At 41.5% G+C, this 17,866-nt stretch overlaps 1 protein-coding gene across 1 annotated transcript in view; it reads right to left on the bottom strand.

Annotated features, from left to right (window-relative positions):
* Positions 1-10,238, bottom strand: part of STX12 (syntaxin 12) — a 42,065-nt gene extending 31,827 nt beyond the window's left edge. The window contains exon 1 of the mRNA XM_042950782.1: positions 10,016-10,238. Coding sequence (XP_042806716.1) covers positions 10,016-10,133 — 118 coding nt within the window. The 5' untranslated portion in view covers positions 10,134-10,238. The remainder of the gene's footprint in view (positions 1-10,015) is intronic.
* Between the last annotated feature and the right edge of the window lie 7,628 nt (positions 10,239-17,866).

The raw sequence follows: 17,866 nt of genomic DNA, 5'->3' as shown, positions 1-17,866 counted from the left end.
GTGATAAGTACTATAAAGAAAAATAAATTCAGGTAAGGGCTGGAAAGACAGGGCAAGGAGAGGGTGCTCGTTTTACATAGGGTGGTTAGAGAAAACCTCTCTGAGAAGGTGACACAGAGAAGAGATCTAAAGGAAGTGAAAGATCAAGTTATGCAAATATATGGGGGAGAAGCTTTCTAACAAAGAGAGTATTAAGGCAAAGTCCCAAGGCAAGAGTGCTTCCTGTGAAGGAGGAACAGTGAGGAGACCATTGTGGCTAAAGTAGAGCAAGCAAGAGAGAGGAAAAGTGGACAAAGAGGCAGAGGCCAGATTATATAGGGCCTTGTAAACTAGAGCAAGGACTTCAACTTGTAATGAAATGGGAAGCCACGGAGTATCGTAATAACCAGAACTCAAGCCCAGGGCAAATTCCAACGGCTATATTCTTCGTGCCACATTATGTTTTCTCAAAAGGCTGACGCTAAATGGAAACAGAATGAAGTAACACAGGGCAGGTCTCAATTCCAGTGTTCCACTTAGCCCCACCCTGCTTATCTGATAACTCCCCAACTGAACAGCTCTCTGCTCCAGGTAGGCTGATGCCCTTGCTCTAACCTGTTCTCTTCCCAACTCCCTCCCACCTTCGGGAACACTCCTGTGTACTCACCAGAGTCCAGCAGAGTGCCAGGCACCCAGTGGGTACATAAGTCATTGCTGACTGAGTTAACCTCCCTTTTATATCATGACACTTTATTTAAGACAAAAGCTATGAATGAACATGAGCGAGGAATAATTGAGACCTGACCTCTAAGCCAGATTTGACCACTAACTAGATGTATGGCACCAACCAAGCTCATTTCATGTAGTTGGGTTTCTTGTCACCAAATGTCTGTGGCATTCAGGTTTAACTTGCATATATTGAGTACTAACTATCATTATAATACTAGTTGTGGGGGTGAGGTGTTTTCTCATTATAAAATCTTGTTTTTTCTTTCTTTTTTCTTTAAACATTTTGTAGTATTTATTTTTGAGAGAGAGAGAGAGAGAGACAGAGAGAGAGAGACAGAGAGAGAGAGTGAGTGGGGGAGGGGCAGACAGAGAGGGAGACACAGAATCTGAAGGAGGCTCCAGGCTCTGAGCTGTCAGCACAGAGCCCGACACAGGGTTCAAACTCACGAACCATGACCAGAGCTGAAGTCAGATGCTTAATCAACTGAGCCACCCAGGCACCCCCCCTTTTTTTTTTAAGTTTATTTATTTTGAGAGAGAGAGACAGCATTAGTGGGGGAGGCACAGAGAGAGGGAGAGATAGAGAATCCAAGTAGGCTGTGTGCTGTCAGCGCAGAGTCTGATGTGGGACTCAAACCCAAGAACTGTGAGATCTTTACCTGAGTTGAAACCAAGAGTCAGTCACTTAACCAACAGAGCCACCCGGGCGCCCCTCCTCATAAAATATTTACAACTATGTGAGAATGAAATGATCTCTGAGTATTCCCATCACTCCTCAGTGCTAAAATTCAACAATATGAATAAGCATAGTCCCAGAACGATGCTATGTAACCAAGGAGTGTTTTTGGCAAGGCAGAGTTTGGCTTAGAGAGGTTCCATGTGTGTACAGATGAGACTGGACTGAGTTTGTGCCTCTGGAGGGCAGGGACCACATTCTACTCATTTTTGTATTTGCGTAACCGTGCGCACGCGCGCGCACACACACACACACACACACACACACACCCCACACACTCCCCCCTCCAGAAAATAGTTGGTTGAATGTATGATGACACATTAAGGTAGATCTTTAAAAAGTTCAAGGAAACAGAGCTCCTATCATTGACTGTCTTTATAAAGTAGAGCACTCTCCTTAGAAACGCTAGAGATATGTCAGAGTATCAAGTTATTAATCATCTATCAAAACTTATTAAATACCCAGGGCACCTGGCTGGCTCAGTCAGACGAGCATGCAACTCTTGATCTCAGGGTCGTGAGTTAGAGCACCACGTTAGGTGTAGTGATCACTAAAAATAAAATAAACTTTAAAAACTTTATTAAATAGGGGCGCCTGGGTAGCTCAGTCGGTTGACCGCCCGACTTCGGCTCAGGTCATGATCTCCCAGTTCGTGGGTTCGAGCCTCACATCAGGCTCTGTGCTGACCACTTGCTCAGAGCCTGGAGCCTGCTTCAGATTCTGTGTCTCCTTTGCTCTCTGCCCCTCCCCCGCTCATGCTTTGTCTCACTCTGTTTCTCAAAAATAAGTAAACGTAAAAAAAAAATTTTTTTTTAACTTTATTAAATACCCTAGAGAGCAGTGGGAATTTTCTAGCACATGGGGGGAAAATCAATTAAAATCAGCTGTTCTTTGTGTATTCTCAGCTGAGAACTTTTTCATCTAGATTCTCCTGACTTCTCGTTTGTTGAGGTTACCTGAATTTGTTGGGGGAGGGTTATGAAAGTGCAGGAGAGGGGGACTTATAAGGCCATTTGCTAGCTAAGCACCAAAATCAATCTATGCCTCCATCAATTCTTTCTAAATTCCTGAATATTAAAGCATTTTCCTAAAAGTTTCCAGCAAGACTCAAGTATCAGATACCCCAAAACTCAAATCATAAGGGGAGTAGTGTCTTACTTTACTAGAATCCAAAGAAACAGAATTTTTTGTATACTGCCCTCCATAACCACCAACACCAGGGGGTTACTAAAAACTAATGACTCAATGAGGGGCGCCAGGGTGGCTCAGTCAGTTGAGCATCTGACTCTTGGTTTTGGCTCAGGTCATGATCTCAGTTTGTGAGTTCGAGCCCTGGGTCAGGCTCTCGGCTTTGGGAAGCCTGCTTGGAATTCTGTCTCTCTCTCTCTCTCTCAAAAATAAATAAATAAACATTAAAACACAAATAATGACTCAATGAGCCATCTAGTTTCCATTGAAGAATTTCACCCCTTAATGAGCTTAAGGCACAAAAAGGAATAGAATGTTCACATATATAGTTATTTTCACTGGAGTGTACATAAAATATCAAAAAGTAAAGTGATACTTTTTGGAAAGATTTTTATTAAATGGGTTGAATCTAAAAGGGTTTTCTGGTCATCTTGACTAATGAGAAAAACCTTTTTCTAAGCATTCTAGTAAATAAAAGTTTTACCTTAGACTGATTTGCTACAACCTTTTGTATGAAAAGAATCCTCTATGAAAGGCTGCATAATCCTGGAAACCAGATGACTAGGCCAAATGGAAAGACAAGTCCTTCAGTTCTGTGTAAGCAATTTTGTTATTTTTAAAACTAGACCTCAAGTTCCATCACCGATATCCTATTTTTAAAAGTATGTCCTGGCTAAAACTTTTACGAAGACTACAAAACAAATCAACTTATTATACATTACAGTTGATATCCACACTGCAAACTACTCTATACTGAACACTCTTTATGTACTTTCAGCTGATATCAGTTTTAAGCAGAATCTGAATCTCCGAATGAACCTTAATCCAAATCAAGGCCTAGTCATATCAAAGCAACTACCGTCATAGTATATTAAAAAAACAAATATAAATTCAAGGAAAAAACATTATTTACACCAAATGGGAAAATGAAGGCCTATGTGGTGATTAAGACAATAAAGTCATCTCAGTGTGTTACTCTGAAAATTAGGTTTATATTCTGTTTTCATACAACGAAAATGACCTGACTTTAAAAAAAGTAGCCACTCTATTATAATAGGAAAGCTCTAAACCAAACTGAACATGAGCACTAAATATCAAAGGTCAAAATATGTAATGGTTAATTAAGAGCACAGGCTCTGAATTAAGACTGCCTATGTGTTACTCCTGGCTCCACCACTCCTTGGTGTTATGATCTTTTCTTTTCTTTCTTTGTTTTTTAAGTTAGCTCTATGCCCAATGTGGAGCCTGAACTCATGATGCCAAGATGGAGAGTCACATGCTCCACTGACGGAGCCAGCCAGGCGCCCCGACTCAGCTTTCCTATCTTGAGCAAAACACTCCACTCCTCTGTGCCTCAGTTTCTTCACCTAAAAAATGGGAATAACAAGAGAACTCTCATACGGTTTTTGAGAGAATAAAATAATACGGGGCTAAATTTAGAACAGTGTCTGGGGGCGCCTGGGTGGCGCAGTCGGTTAAGCGTCCGACTTCAGCCAGGTCACGATCTCGCGGTCCGTGAGTTCGAGCCCCGCGTCAGGCTCTGGGCTGATGGCTCGGAGCCTGGAGCCTGTTTCCGATTCTGTGTCTCCCTCTCTCTCTGACCCTCCCCCGTTCATGCTCTGTCTCTCTCTGTCCCAAAAATAAATAAAAAACGTTGAAAAAAAAAAAAAAAAAAAAAAAAAAGAACAGTGTCTGGCACAGAAAAGAACTCAATGAAGGATAGCTATTATTATCAGACTCAAGACCAAGAACGACATACTCAGCAATGATAACATCAATTAAGTACATACTGAATGCCAACAACATAACCATTGCTGTGCCAGACACCAGAGCTAAAGAGAACTATACAATGCATGCTGTCTCTATCCCCAGAAAACTAAAAGTAATCTCTCTAATTAGAATGACAAGGAAAAAAAAAAAAAAACAACAAATTAAAGAATACTGAATATAAATAAATGCTAAACTGTGAAAGAAAAGTGCCTGTAAATTCAAAGAAAAACAACATAAAAGGATAGTTAACATTTCTTAAACATTTACTATGTTGCAGGTGCTGTTTTAAGCAATTTTCATAATTACCTCATTCAACTCTCAAAGCCCTATGAAGTAGATTATTTTTTACTCTACTTTAAAGATGAGGAAATTGAGAAATAGAGCAGTAAAGCAGTATGTCTACACAGGTAAGTAAGAAGCAGATCTCGGATTCAAATCCGGGCAGTGTGACTCCTGAAACTGCTCACCTAGCAACTAAAGCATAGTGGGGCAGGAGATTCGACCAATATCACCATTTACTGAATGTCTACTATGTGCCAAGCACTCTACTTTCAAATGCCCCATTTTAACAATTCCATTCATTTCACACCTGGGGTTGCAACAAAAAAGGGAAATAAGCTGCCCAAGGTTAACAGTGCACAGAGGGGCGAGGACTCAGTCACCGAAGGGCTGACCTGAAAGCTCATGCCCCTTCTGACTTCACTTTCTTTCAAAAGCAAAGGAAGGCTTAGTTGCAAGGGGTAGGATTTAAGCACAACTCAGAGGATTTGTATAATTTAGATAGTGAGGTAGGGAAAGATATTAAAGAAAGGAGGAACAGAAGGTGCAAAAACTTGAAGCAAAAACCAGTGTTTAAGGATGTTAAGAAAAATAACCTGCTTATAGCAAAGAGTGAAGATAAGTAGAAAATACGGCTTATTTGGGTTAAGATGACAGAGACTGAGTTGGTAGAGCAAATGACTCTTTTTTTTCAATTTTTTTTAATGTTTATTTCTGAAGGAGAGAGACAGAGCGTGAGTGGGGGAGGGGCAGACACACACACACACACACACACACACACACACACACACACAGAAGCCCAAGCAGGCTCCAGACTCTGAGCTGTCAGCACAGAGCCCGATGCAGGGCTTGAACTCACGAACTGTGAGATCATGACCTGAGCCAAAGTTGGACGCTTAACCTACTGAGCCAACTGGGCGCCCCTAGAGCAAACGACTCTTAACCTTGGGGTGGTAGGCTCAAGCTCCACCTTGGGTGTAGAGATGGCTTAAAAATAAAACCTTAAAAAAAAATGATGACAAAGAGTGAAAACAAAGAAAGTTATGATATGATGCAGCAGACAACAGAGAGCCACCACAGGCTCTTGAGGAGGTGAGTGGTATAATCAAAACAGGATTTTAGGGGCGCCTGGCTGGCTTGGTCAGTGATTTCGGCTCAGGTCATGATCCTGCAGTTCATGAGTTTGAGACCTGAATCGGGCTCTGCGCTGACAGTGCAGAGCTTGCTTGGGATTCTCTGTCTCCCCCTCTCTCTGCCCCTCCCTCACTCACGCTCTCTTTCTCTCAAAATAAGTAAATATACTTAAAAAAACAAGCCAGGATTTTAGACATACTGCTGATACATTATCAGGATGAATAAGAATGGAAACAGAGACACTGAGAGTTTGATGCTGTGATACACATGTTGACATCTTGAAGATTTACGAGACGGCAATGAAATAAAAAGCAAATGGCAAATGCGAAAATAACTTTGAAAGACCACCCATGGGATTTCACAGTAATCAGTTTTAAAAATTCAACTGCCTTTTATTTATTTTTTTTTAGTTAAAAAACTGTTATCAATAAATAAGCAATATTAAAGAACAGCAATGCTGCTCTTGGAAGCAAAGCTAACTTGGAGGCTATTAGGTCTTTTCCTATATCTGACACAGCAATACTTGCCCAGACCCTTCACTCCATAATAGGCAGAGTTAAGTATATTTCTTCTGTACCCCACACATACTGATAACAACCCTTGTTGTACCAGGCAGTCAGCCTTAGCTGTATCTATATCAACTCACGTGGTGGCCTGCCATATTTCGGCTGATATGCTCAGTAATTCCAAACCTACATCTGTGGCTGGAGAGCTGAGAAAAAAGAATAGCTATTCTCTCAAATTTTCAATGGGTAGAGTGCCTGCAGGGCTCTCTGGACTTGGGTATATGTCTGTGAGCTCAATTTCAGAGTGTATACTTAGTATGTCTGCCATGTCTGGGAGAGGTTTGGGGAAAGTCACCAACCTCATAACAGGGTAGAAGCAATGTCACCCTACTAACTTCAAATTCCCCATTCCTCATCTAACAACCCTAAGGGAAGAATTCCAACTCACGCTGACTAGGGTCATAAGATGTGGTAGGTACCACCCAGTACAAGGAAACTGAGGCAGTAAGAGTTCAAAGATAGTAGAAAAACCTCATTCACTTTAAATACACTATTTATTAAGCATCAAAACCCTAGGGGTGCCTGGGTGGCTCAGTCAGTTGAGCGTCCGACTTCAGCTCAGGTCACGATCTCGTGGTCTGTGAGTTCGAGCCTTGCGTCGGACTCTGTGTTGACAGCACAGAGCCTGGAGCCTGCTTCTGATTCTGTGTCTCCCTCTTTCTCTCTGTCCCCTCCCCCGCTCATGCTCTGTCTCTCTCTCTGTGTCAAAAATAAATAAACATTAAAAAAATTAAAAAAAAAAAAAGCATCAAGACCCTAAATGATAAGATGTTTGGCTACGTCCCTGACTTCTTTTCTTACTATGCTCCCCTTCTTTAACTGCAGTCCGGCCACACTAGCTTCCTTGCTATACTTTGAACACACTAAGGTCTTTGCTCTTACTATAACCTCTGCCTAGAATGCCTTCCCCCAGCTACTCACATGGCTCTCTCCCTCACTTCATTCAGGTGTCTATTCAAATATCACCTCCTCACAGAGCCCTTCCTTAACCATCTGATCTAAAATACAGAACACCCACCCTCTTTCTCTCTTCATTCTCCATCCCCTTACCCTATTTTCTTCATGGCATTTAATCATTACTGGATATTTATATATGTATATACACACACATAGGTACACACACATTCTCAGGGCAGCAATTTTGTCTGTCTTGTTCATCACTCCAATCCCAGCACACAGAGGGTGCTCAAAGAATATTTGTTGAACAGTACATGTATGAATCTATCATATATTTGGGACTGAGACAAGTACTAGAAATAAAAAGATGAATAAGTCATGCCCCATGTTTCTTCAAAGGAGCTAACAATCTAGCAAGGGAGGTTAGACACACCACATGAGAAAGTTCTATGGCCTCAGGTATTCCCCACTTTCCTATGGAGAGTTAAAAAAAAAAAAAAGGGTCATTTGTAAGTTGAAGGGCTGCTACAAACTGTAATATTAATTAAAAATTACAAAAAAGCTAATTACTGGTCATAAGAGACAGATGTGGTTTCAAATTCAGGTATTGCCATTTATTAGCTCGGTAATTATTTAAACTTTCTCAGTCTGCTTCCTAACCCATACAAAGAAATAATATTGGTAGCTACTTCACAGAGTAGTTAAAAAAAATAAGATAATGCATATAAAGCACTTTTTGCATTGCCTGGCACACAGTATGTACTCAAAAATAACCTATTAATGTTATTAACAGTTGACTCCAATGATCCCTTGAGCCCAACACCCAACCAACAGCTAAATCCTGTCAAGTCTATTACCAAAGAAGCCTATCCTTTCCTTCCTTTTCATTTTCACAGCTCCTAATTGGTGTCTCTAATTCCAGTCTCTCCCTTCCAATTCAATATATATACTCCTAAAGAATTAAATCCAAGCCCTCTTAAGTTTAACACTTAAAGCCTTTCAGGTTTGGGCCCCAAATTAACTTTTCCAACCCAATTCTCCACTACTTTCTGGAGTCCACTCCCGCAGCCAAATTAAATCACTCTACTTTCCTATATATACCCCATACTTTCCCACCAGCATGCCTTGTGCATTTTATTCCCTTCTCTAGTGTCTAAAGTTCGAATCCTTTCCACCACTTTCTGGACCTAGCTCAAATGCCATAATGCCTTCCCAGGTTCCTCCCAAATGAAAATGGTATCTTTCTCCCCTGAACACCTGCACAATGTTATTATATACCTCTTCTGTAGTACTGATCACTTGCAACTTTGTATTTCGGTTGTTACAACTCCACAGGCTCCCTGTTGAAAGAATCCATGCCAGTTCCTACACTTACCACATGCCTAATACTCAAAAAAAAAAAAAAAACAAACAAACACGTAGGATGAATATTTCAGACATTAAGGTTACATTTAGCCTCAACAATAAACTTTCAGCCTTGAAGTAGACTCTTGTGACCTAACTGGTACTACAGCTCTCTCACAAAAGGAGGAATTAGAACACAAAATACTATACTTTCTAACCAGTGGTCATATTAATTTTTTTTAATTTCTATATTATACAGGCCACATATTTATTCTTCCTTCCACTGCCATATCACCCAGTCTCACACTCTTCATCAGAAACTTTCCCCCCTCTTTATATAGAACGTAATTATAATTCAGGACCAGCTGAGTTCTACCTATTAAAAGAGTACAGCCAAGCTCACAAAAACACAATAATAAATGAGGATTCTTTCCAAGTCAAGTTGTGCTGCTGACCTGTTTATAAGGCTCTGAGATGATTTTCAAGCACAAGAAACAGGCTGTATTTGACTCAATCAGTTCAATCAGTCCTACTCAGAACCTAAAGATGGGGAGGTGGTTTTAAGACAAGCAATGACATTCTGAAATCCGCCACTAACTCTGTCATGTCTTACTTGCTGTGTGAATGTGGCCAAGTCCCTGAGCTTCTCTGTGTACGAGATTTGTTCAAAAAAGCGGCTAAATAGGGAAGGAATGCAAAAACTTCATCGGCTTGAAATCCAAAAATACGTGCACATCTTTTGCTACAAAAGACAAAATCATGTAAATCCAAATGTTTTCGGTGAATTCTCTTTATTAAAACAGAAGTCACCTCGTCCCTCAAATACAAGTTATTGTATCTGATTTCCAAATTCATCACAGGGAGAGCTGGGTATTAAGTCACCCAAACACATGCCCTCTCCACTTCCCTTAATTGAAAGCTGCTAATTTCCAAGGAGCAAGAAGCTGAGCGGAATGTAAACCGAAAATCTACATCAGTAAACAACTCCTGATCCAAACTGGCCAAAGAGGAAAGAGAGGTGGGTGGGGGGAAGGCGGATGACAGGAAAAACTCGGCTGACCACTGCGCCAAGTCAACTCACTCACTCACTATTCCCGAGGTGACACACACACCCCTCCCACCCTAGGGCTGTCAGGACTGCTGTTTCGGCCCCAAGACCGTGAGAGGAGAACACCAGAGAAGAAACTCAAGCTTCAGCTGGGGCTCGGGACCCTCGGGGAGGCTGGGCCTGATAGACTCGGGGATGGCAACCCGCCGCCCCCACAGGAGAGAGCCCGAGATGGGCTCAGGTGTGGCCTTGGCCGTAGCCTCGGCCGGGCTCCGCGTCCCGGCACCCTCACCCAGGCCTGTCCCCGGGACGGCCCCTGCCCCCCAGCCCTGTACCGCGGCTCACTGGCTTGGCTGATCCGCTGGATGTTGCCGCTGCACGTCTGGATGATGCTGTTGAAGTCCCGGAGCTGGGGCCCAGAGGACCCCGGGGTCCGATACATGTCTAAGGGACCGTAAGACATGATGAGGAACTGAGGCCGACTCGCCCTGCAGCGCTTTCCTACCGGAAGCAGCCACCAGACTGGACCCGCACCCAGACGGGGAAACCGAGAAGAGAAAGGGCGGGGGAGGGGGCTAGGGCTGCGTGCGCACTAGCCCCACCTCCCTGCAGCGCGCATGCGTCCGTCCCGCCCCGGGCCACTGCGCAGGCGGCGCTGGATCTGGTGCCCGAGACAGTAGCTTAGAGACAGGACGCATCCGCTTTGGAGGAATGGGGCGGGGCGATGACGTCATACGGTTGGGGCTCGGATTGGAGGAGCTGGTGTGACAGTGTTGTTGCTCGCCAGAGCACGGTGACAGGAGGCAAGAATTTTCGATTAGCATAAAATTGTACCGATGATCTCAGCCCTAACATCCTAGTCTGAGAATTCAGGCCCAAATATGGGAGAATTCGACAACCTTGACCCTCAGATCCGTAACCAAACTCCTGAAATCCCTCACTCTACTTCCATCCTCTAGGGCTTTCATAGTATTTGCGGAGCACTTTTATGGTTTACAGACGGCTTTTATTTCTTCCTCCACCCCTCTTCTAATCTAAACAATAAAGCGATGATAATATTTTTTATTGAGAACATACTATGTATGAATCTTCACTGCAATTCGCTGTTCATAAGCTCTATCATAGCAAGGGACAATGTTCTAACTATATTTTTACCTTCGGGATAAATAATAGACAATCTTTTTTTTTTTTTTTAATGTTGAAGCAAAGTAATTCGACAAAGTAAGTTCTTTTCTTTTGCAACACTTAGAAAATTAAGACCACAGCAGTCAATTTGCTTTTCTGAGATTTGACTGCAAAACCCAAACACTAAGACAACTCCATCCTCATGTTGCTTCTTCCCTAAAATGCATTCTCATATTCCTAAACTCATTCTCCATCTAAATCGTTCCCAAATAGCCTCTTAATTTACTATGTATCTCAAACCAGGATTTTTGGGAGAACTAGACTCTCAAATTTTAAAAATCATTCTGTAAGTTATTTGGAATGTATGACCTCAATGTTCCCACAGAAGACTGCATTTTGTGAGCTTATCGTAAATGGGCAGACGTCGGTAGGATTTTGGTTTGGGAAGAGATCAAGATAGGGAGAAGTGAAGGGGCAACTGGTAGTGTTTATTTCCTGAGTTCTCCACCCATCCCCACCCCAGCCTATTTTGAAATGTCTGGGAAAGGTCAAAGAGAGGAAGCTGTTTGCCTGTTTGGGAGGAGACCCCAAATGAGGGAATAAGCCTGCGTTCAGCCTTAGAGATTTTGTAAGCAAAGCTGTTTCTGTGCAGCATTTATAAGAGCATTTCTTTCTGTACAGAAAGGGACAGATGACATTTGGGGGCTCTGATTCTGGTCAGTAAAACGCTACCATTTCTTAGATCCATATGTCAAATCTTATAGCAAATCATGTCAATTGTACTTTTTTACCTATAAAATAGTCTTGAGTATTTTTCATTTACATTTGACTCTATTTAAGGTGAACTTCAGTAAAGGTATTTTTAATCCTAGGAACTGAAGACATAGGGTTTTGTTATTGTTGTTTTTTTGTTTGTGTTTTTCTAATGTTTTATTTTTGAGAGAGAGAGAGAGAGAGAGAGAGTGTGCTGGGGGGAAGGAGCAGGGGGCGGGGGCAGAGGATCAGAAGCGGGCTCTGTACTGACAGCAGCCAGTCCAGTGCAGGGCTCAAGCTCACAAACTGTGACATCATGACCTGAGCCGAAGTTGGACACTCAACTGATTGAGCCACCCAGGTGCCTGTATTTTCTCCATCTCAATAAAAAGTGGTTTTCTGGGGCGCCTGGGTGGCTCAGTCGGTTGGGCGTCCGACTTCGGCTCAGGTCACGATCTCGGCATCCGTGAGTTCGAGCCCCGCATCAGGCTCTGGGCTGATGGCTCGGAGCCTGGAGCCTGCTTCCGATTCTGTGTCTCCCTCTCTCTCTGCCCCTCCCCCGTTCATGCTCTGTCTCTCTCTGTCTCAAAAATAAATAAAACGTTAAAAAAAAATAAAAAAAAAAAAGTGGTTTTCTATCTGTGTCTTGTGCTATTGTGTGCTATCTGCCAAAGCAATACATTTATGTCTTGCAAATACTAGATGTCAAATGCACATTTATTATATTTATACATAAATATAAATAAACAAATAAAAATATAAATAAATATAAAATATATAAATAAATATAAATAAATAAATAAATATATAAAAAAATAAAAATATAAATAAATAAAAAATAACTACCATTTTTTAAATACCTATCCAGGCAATGTGAACACCTTTTACAATTCTTATCGGTAACCCCCAAGATAAAGCCTATCTGATAAAGACCACCTGTGGTCTGACAAACTTAGGCTTATCAACTTAATGCTGCAAGGGAGACTGCACACCCGAGAAATCACGGGGCATCTCACCTAGCACAGGAGGAGATAGAGTTATTCTAGGATTTGGGGGAAAGATGGGGTGTAGGTAAAATTTAAAAGAAGCAGTGTTTTGATAGCCTCAAAGCACAGCAGGCTACATGTAAGGGGATTATCATCAGGCCTGAGCTAACAAGAGGACTCAGGATCTTGTTTCCTTGGAAACTACAATGTGAGGATAAATGTGGAATGTTGTATCTGGAAACCCCTTATCTGAAGCTCTGCACCTGGGTTGGAAATCGAGGCTGCTCCTCTGGGTCAAAGTAACTAAAATCCTCCAGGCCGGAGTGGAATATTCCATTCTTACTGATCTTTTAAATGGCAAATATTCTGAAAATCTGTGATTTTTCTGCATTATGTCCTTTTGTTAATTGACAAAAACAATTCTCATGGTTTGCACCCATCAATGTGAGATTAACTCCTTGGTAACAGATAAGGAATCTGGTGTTCTCTAGAGGTTCTGGGTACTTGCCCAATGCTGTACAGCTATTAAGTTCAGAGCTGGGATTCATACATATTCTATGACACAACAATTCTACCCCTAACTAAATACTCAACAGATATGAATACCTATGTGTTCCAAAAACCAAGTATAGGAATGTTCATAATACCATTTTTTAGGACTAAGCATTTTTTTGAATTTATTTTTATTGAGTTATAATTGACATACAATACAATGTCACGTACAGATATTAAGTGTTCAGATCAGTGAATTTTGACATTTGTATGCATCCATGGAACTAGCACCCATATCAAGATATAGAATATTTCCTCATAATCCAGGGAAGTTTCCTTGAGCTGTGCTCCTTTCTATCACATATTTTATGGGGGGGGGGGGGGGGGAGGGGGAAGGAATGTAGCAAATGGGTCAGAGTTGTACAAAAACAAAAACATCAAAAACTGCAGGTTTGTGCATGTTGCTATATCAAGTTGTGCTCCTTTCTAATCAATTTCCCTCATCCCCAGAAATCACTTTCTAATTTTTATCACTACAGATTTGTTTTCCCTATTCTTGGACTTTGTAGAGATGGAGTCATATTTTATGTATTGTTTGGTGTTAGGCTTATTTCAATTAACATAAGATTTTTGAGACTTATCCATGATATTGCATATATCAGTGGTTTGGTCTTTTTTATTGCTGGGTACTATTTTATCATACAAATATACTACAATTTGATTATCCATTCTCTTATTCATGGACATATGGACTGTTTCCAGTTTGAGGTTATTATGAAGAAGGCCAGAGAAGCATTTATTTTTACTAATTCCCACCTGGAAATAACCTGAGTGTCCATCAACAGTAGGATGGATAAATTGTAGTAGTATTAGAGAACACAAAAATAAATGTCCTACTGCTATGTGAGCAATGTGGGTGAACTCATGCAAATATAATACATAGTGGGACACCTGGCTGGCTCAGTCAGTGGAGCATGCAACCCTTGGTCTCTGGGTTGTGAGTTCAATCCCCACGTTGGGTGTGGAGCCTACTTTAAAAAAAATTAAAAAGTAACATAATGCTTAGCCAAAGAAGCCAGACAAAAATGAGTACATTCTGTATCAATCCATTTTTCTTAGATTCAAAATGAGCAAAATCATATTATTAAAAGTCAGGATAGTATGTAGTTAGTTTTAAGAAAGAGAGGGAGTACTAGGAATGGGCACATGAGGTGAGCTTCTAAGATGCTGGTAGCAGTCTTTCTTCATTTGGGTGGTGATTATATGTATGTGTTTACTTTGTGAAAATTCATCAAGTCATATACATGTGATGTGTCCTCTTCTGAAGTATGCTATGCTTCAGTAAATAAGTTTCGTATTTTAAAAATAGAGTGTCATTATGACCAATATGGTAATCTTTCTAGGGAATGGGAAGGAAGGGTCAATGGAGATACGGTACTCACTTAGGTTGCAGTGAAGGCTGCATTCAAATTAGGACTCATCATACATTGCTAGTGGAAATGCAAAATCTTATAGCCCCTTTGGGAAACAGTTTGGTAGTTTTTTAGATGAAACAAATTTACCATATGATCCAGCAACCCCATTCCTAGGTATTTTACCCAAGAGAAATGAAAACACATTTTTATATAAAGATCTATACATAAATGTGTAAAACAGCTTTATTCATAATAAACCAAAGCTGGAAATAACTCAGATTTCCATCAGCTACTGAATAAGTAAACAAATTGTGGTACATTCATACAACGGAACACTATTCAGCTATAAAAAGAATCAGACTACTGAAACATGGAATGGATTAGCGAGACATGCCCAACACGGACGAATCTCAAAAGCATATGCTAAATGAAAGAAGTCAGGCACAAAAGTCAGCCACCCAATCATATTGTGTGACTCCATTTATGAGACATTCCGGAAAAGGCAAAACTGTAGGGATAGAAATCAAATTAACGGTTACGGGGGGGGGGGGGGGGGGGGGGATGGAGTTGGGGGCAGGGGATTAACTGCCAAGGGGCATAAGGGCAGTTTTGAGGTTGAGAGAAATGTTTTATGTCTTGATTGTGGTGATTACACAACTGTATACATCCATCAAAACTCCTTAATCTATATACTAAGATGGGTAAATTTTATTGTATGCAAATTATATCTTATTAAACTTAAAAAAAAAAAAAAAAAAAGGCAGTGCGATGAGAAGAGCCAGCGCAATGAAGTGGCATTCATGAGGTGGGTAGTGTGGAGTTGCAGAAAGGATATACAAGTTGTGGGTTGCATGAATGTTCTGAGGGCCTAAAAGTGATCTTGGGATAAGGTAACAATGGAAGCAAAAAACAAGTGAACATCCATGTTTATTCCAATGTGTGACTCCCTCTCAGGAGACAGAAAATGTAGATTCTGTAGAAGCCATCCAAAATAATCGCTTGCAAAATCTAGCGCATGCTATGTGCCAAGTACTGTCCTAAAGACTTCTTATATTATTTAATCCTCACAACCCTAAGTAGAGACAGAACTCAAACCCAGGCGGTCTGACTTCGGAGCTAACCATAGCCTGACACGGTGTCACTTTTCAAGCAGAATTGATAACCCTGTTGCAGAGACAACCTGGCAAACAGGAGTAGGCAAAGTAGTCGTTGATTCCAGTAAGAGCTAAGGAATACGAATTGCTTTCCCCAAATTGATAACTTTCATTTTTGGCTTCAAAATCTAGAGGTTTTACTCAATCGTATAGGCCAAAGGGCAATGTGGTAGCCAGCCTACAAGATGGACCCCAATGATTCTTACCTCCTGGTATGTACCCACATGGGTGACACCGTCCCACATTGAATAGTGTCAATAATTTGACCTCTGCAACCAGTAAGCTATTGTAGAAATGATGAAGAGTGGCATCTGAAGGTAGATCATGAAAGACATTGCAGCTTCTACCTTGCTCCTCTTGGTTTTAGTCTGGTTCCAAAATCTACTCCCTTTCTTGGCTGATTATATTTTTTTTTAATTTTTTTTTTTTAACGTTTATTTATTTTTGAGACAGAGAGAGACAGAGCATGAGCGGGGATGGGTCACAGAGAGAGGGAGACACAGAATCTGAAACAGGCTCCAGGCTCTGAGCTGTCAGCACAGAGCCCGACGCGGGGCTCAAACTCACGGACCGCGAGATCATGACCTGAGCCGAAGTCGGACGCTTAACCGACTGAGCCACCCAGGCGCCCCAATGGCTGATTATATTTTTTAAGATAGCCACCACAATAGCTATTCAACATGCTCTTCTACTTTGTCATCTTCTCATTAAGAGAAGGGATTTATGTCCACTCCCCTCAAGTCTGGATGGACTTCTGTTCAACCAATAGAGTACTGCAGAAGTAAGGTAATGTGACTTCTGAGGACAGGTCAGAAAATGTATGCATCTTCAGCTTTCTTTACTGAATCCCTTCACTTGTGTTTGGGAGTCTGGAGCCACCACGGAAGAAGTCTGATTACCTTGACCCACCATGCTGGGGAAGGCCAAGCTATATATGGAGGGGTCCCAGGTCAGTGCTCCAGTCAGCATTACTGGACTTCCAGAATCCCAGCCCGAGCACTAAATATACAAATAAACAACCTTTAGAGACGATTCCAGCCCCAGGAAGTATCCCTCAGCTTTTGAATCTTCCCAACTGAGGACCCAGACATTGTAGAATAAAGACCAGTCAGCCCCACAGTGCCCTGTCCAAATTCTTGATCAACAGAGTCTGTGGGCATATTTAAATGCTTGCTTTAAGCCACTAAATTTTGGGGTAGTTTGTTATATAGAAACAATAAGCAGGATATCCTGCAACTCCTGACAGTTTGGGCCTTCCCAGAAACGGCCCCTCCTCCAAGACCTTTGAGCTGGCCGTTAGTCGAAGACAGCTATACTGCAGGTAACTTATGATCTTAAACCGAAAGAATGGAACTAAAGCGCTAAACTTTGAGGGTTGAGCGGCTGAAGGCCTTCCTGAAGAACTAAATATCCTTCTCTGTTTATACTCTATACTTCCCCTACAGTGATTTTTAAGGCTGAGAAAATGGATAAATGGATTTACACAATGAAGATGGTCATAAACATAGCCTACCGCCTTTTCTTTTTCGGGCTGCTGTAACAAAGTATCACAGACTGCATAGCTTGTAAACAACAGAAATTCATTTCTCAAGAGTTCTGGAGGCTGAGAAGTTCAAGATCAAGGGGCCAGCAAGGTTACACTCTAGTGACGGCCCTCTTTCTGGTCCACAGTCAGTGCCTTCTGGCTGGGTCCTCACATGGTGGTAGAGATAAGGTATCTAATTCCATTTGTGAAGGCAGGGCCCAAGCACCTTCCAAAGACAGGCTCCACCTCTTAATACTATCGTCTTTGGGGGTTAGGATTTCAACACATCAATTTGGGGGGGAGAACCCCCCTAAATTCAGGCCATAGTACCTACAAAATAAAACTTTCTTCAATTTATTGAGAGAAAATAAGTTGTCGCTGAGTCTACAGAATGACCAGGATGTGGCAGTGACAATGTCTGAGAGGCACCTGTTATTAATTTTAAAAATTACCAGCACCAAAGATTCAAACTAATACATTCCTCTCCTTGAGATGGTATCTCAAAATCTTCTCACTCATACCTTATGAAGATTCATCCTGTGTTGTATTTTGACTCATAATGGTGAATATAAAATCAAGGAACAGTGGTGGTGTCCAATATTTCACCAAATAGAAGCCCCATGAGGAAATAAATTTTCTTCACTGCTGTATTCTCATTGCCTAGCATAGCGTTTATAACAAAGCAAGCACTTAAACTGGAAAATAAAATCACAGAAGAAAAAAAGAGAATGGGTTTATTCTCTGAT

The sequence above is a fragment of the Panthera leo genome, chromosome C1 (genome assembly GCF_018350215.1).
Source record: "Panthera leo isolate Ple1 chromosome C1, P.leo_Ple1_pat1.1, whole genome shotgun sequence".
In the NCBI taxonomy this organism is placed as follows: Eukaryota; Metazoa; Chordata; class Mammalia; order Carnivora; family Felidae; genus Panthera; species Panthera leo.
This window is presented reverse-complemented; position numbering and strand designations above follow the sequence as displayed.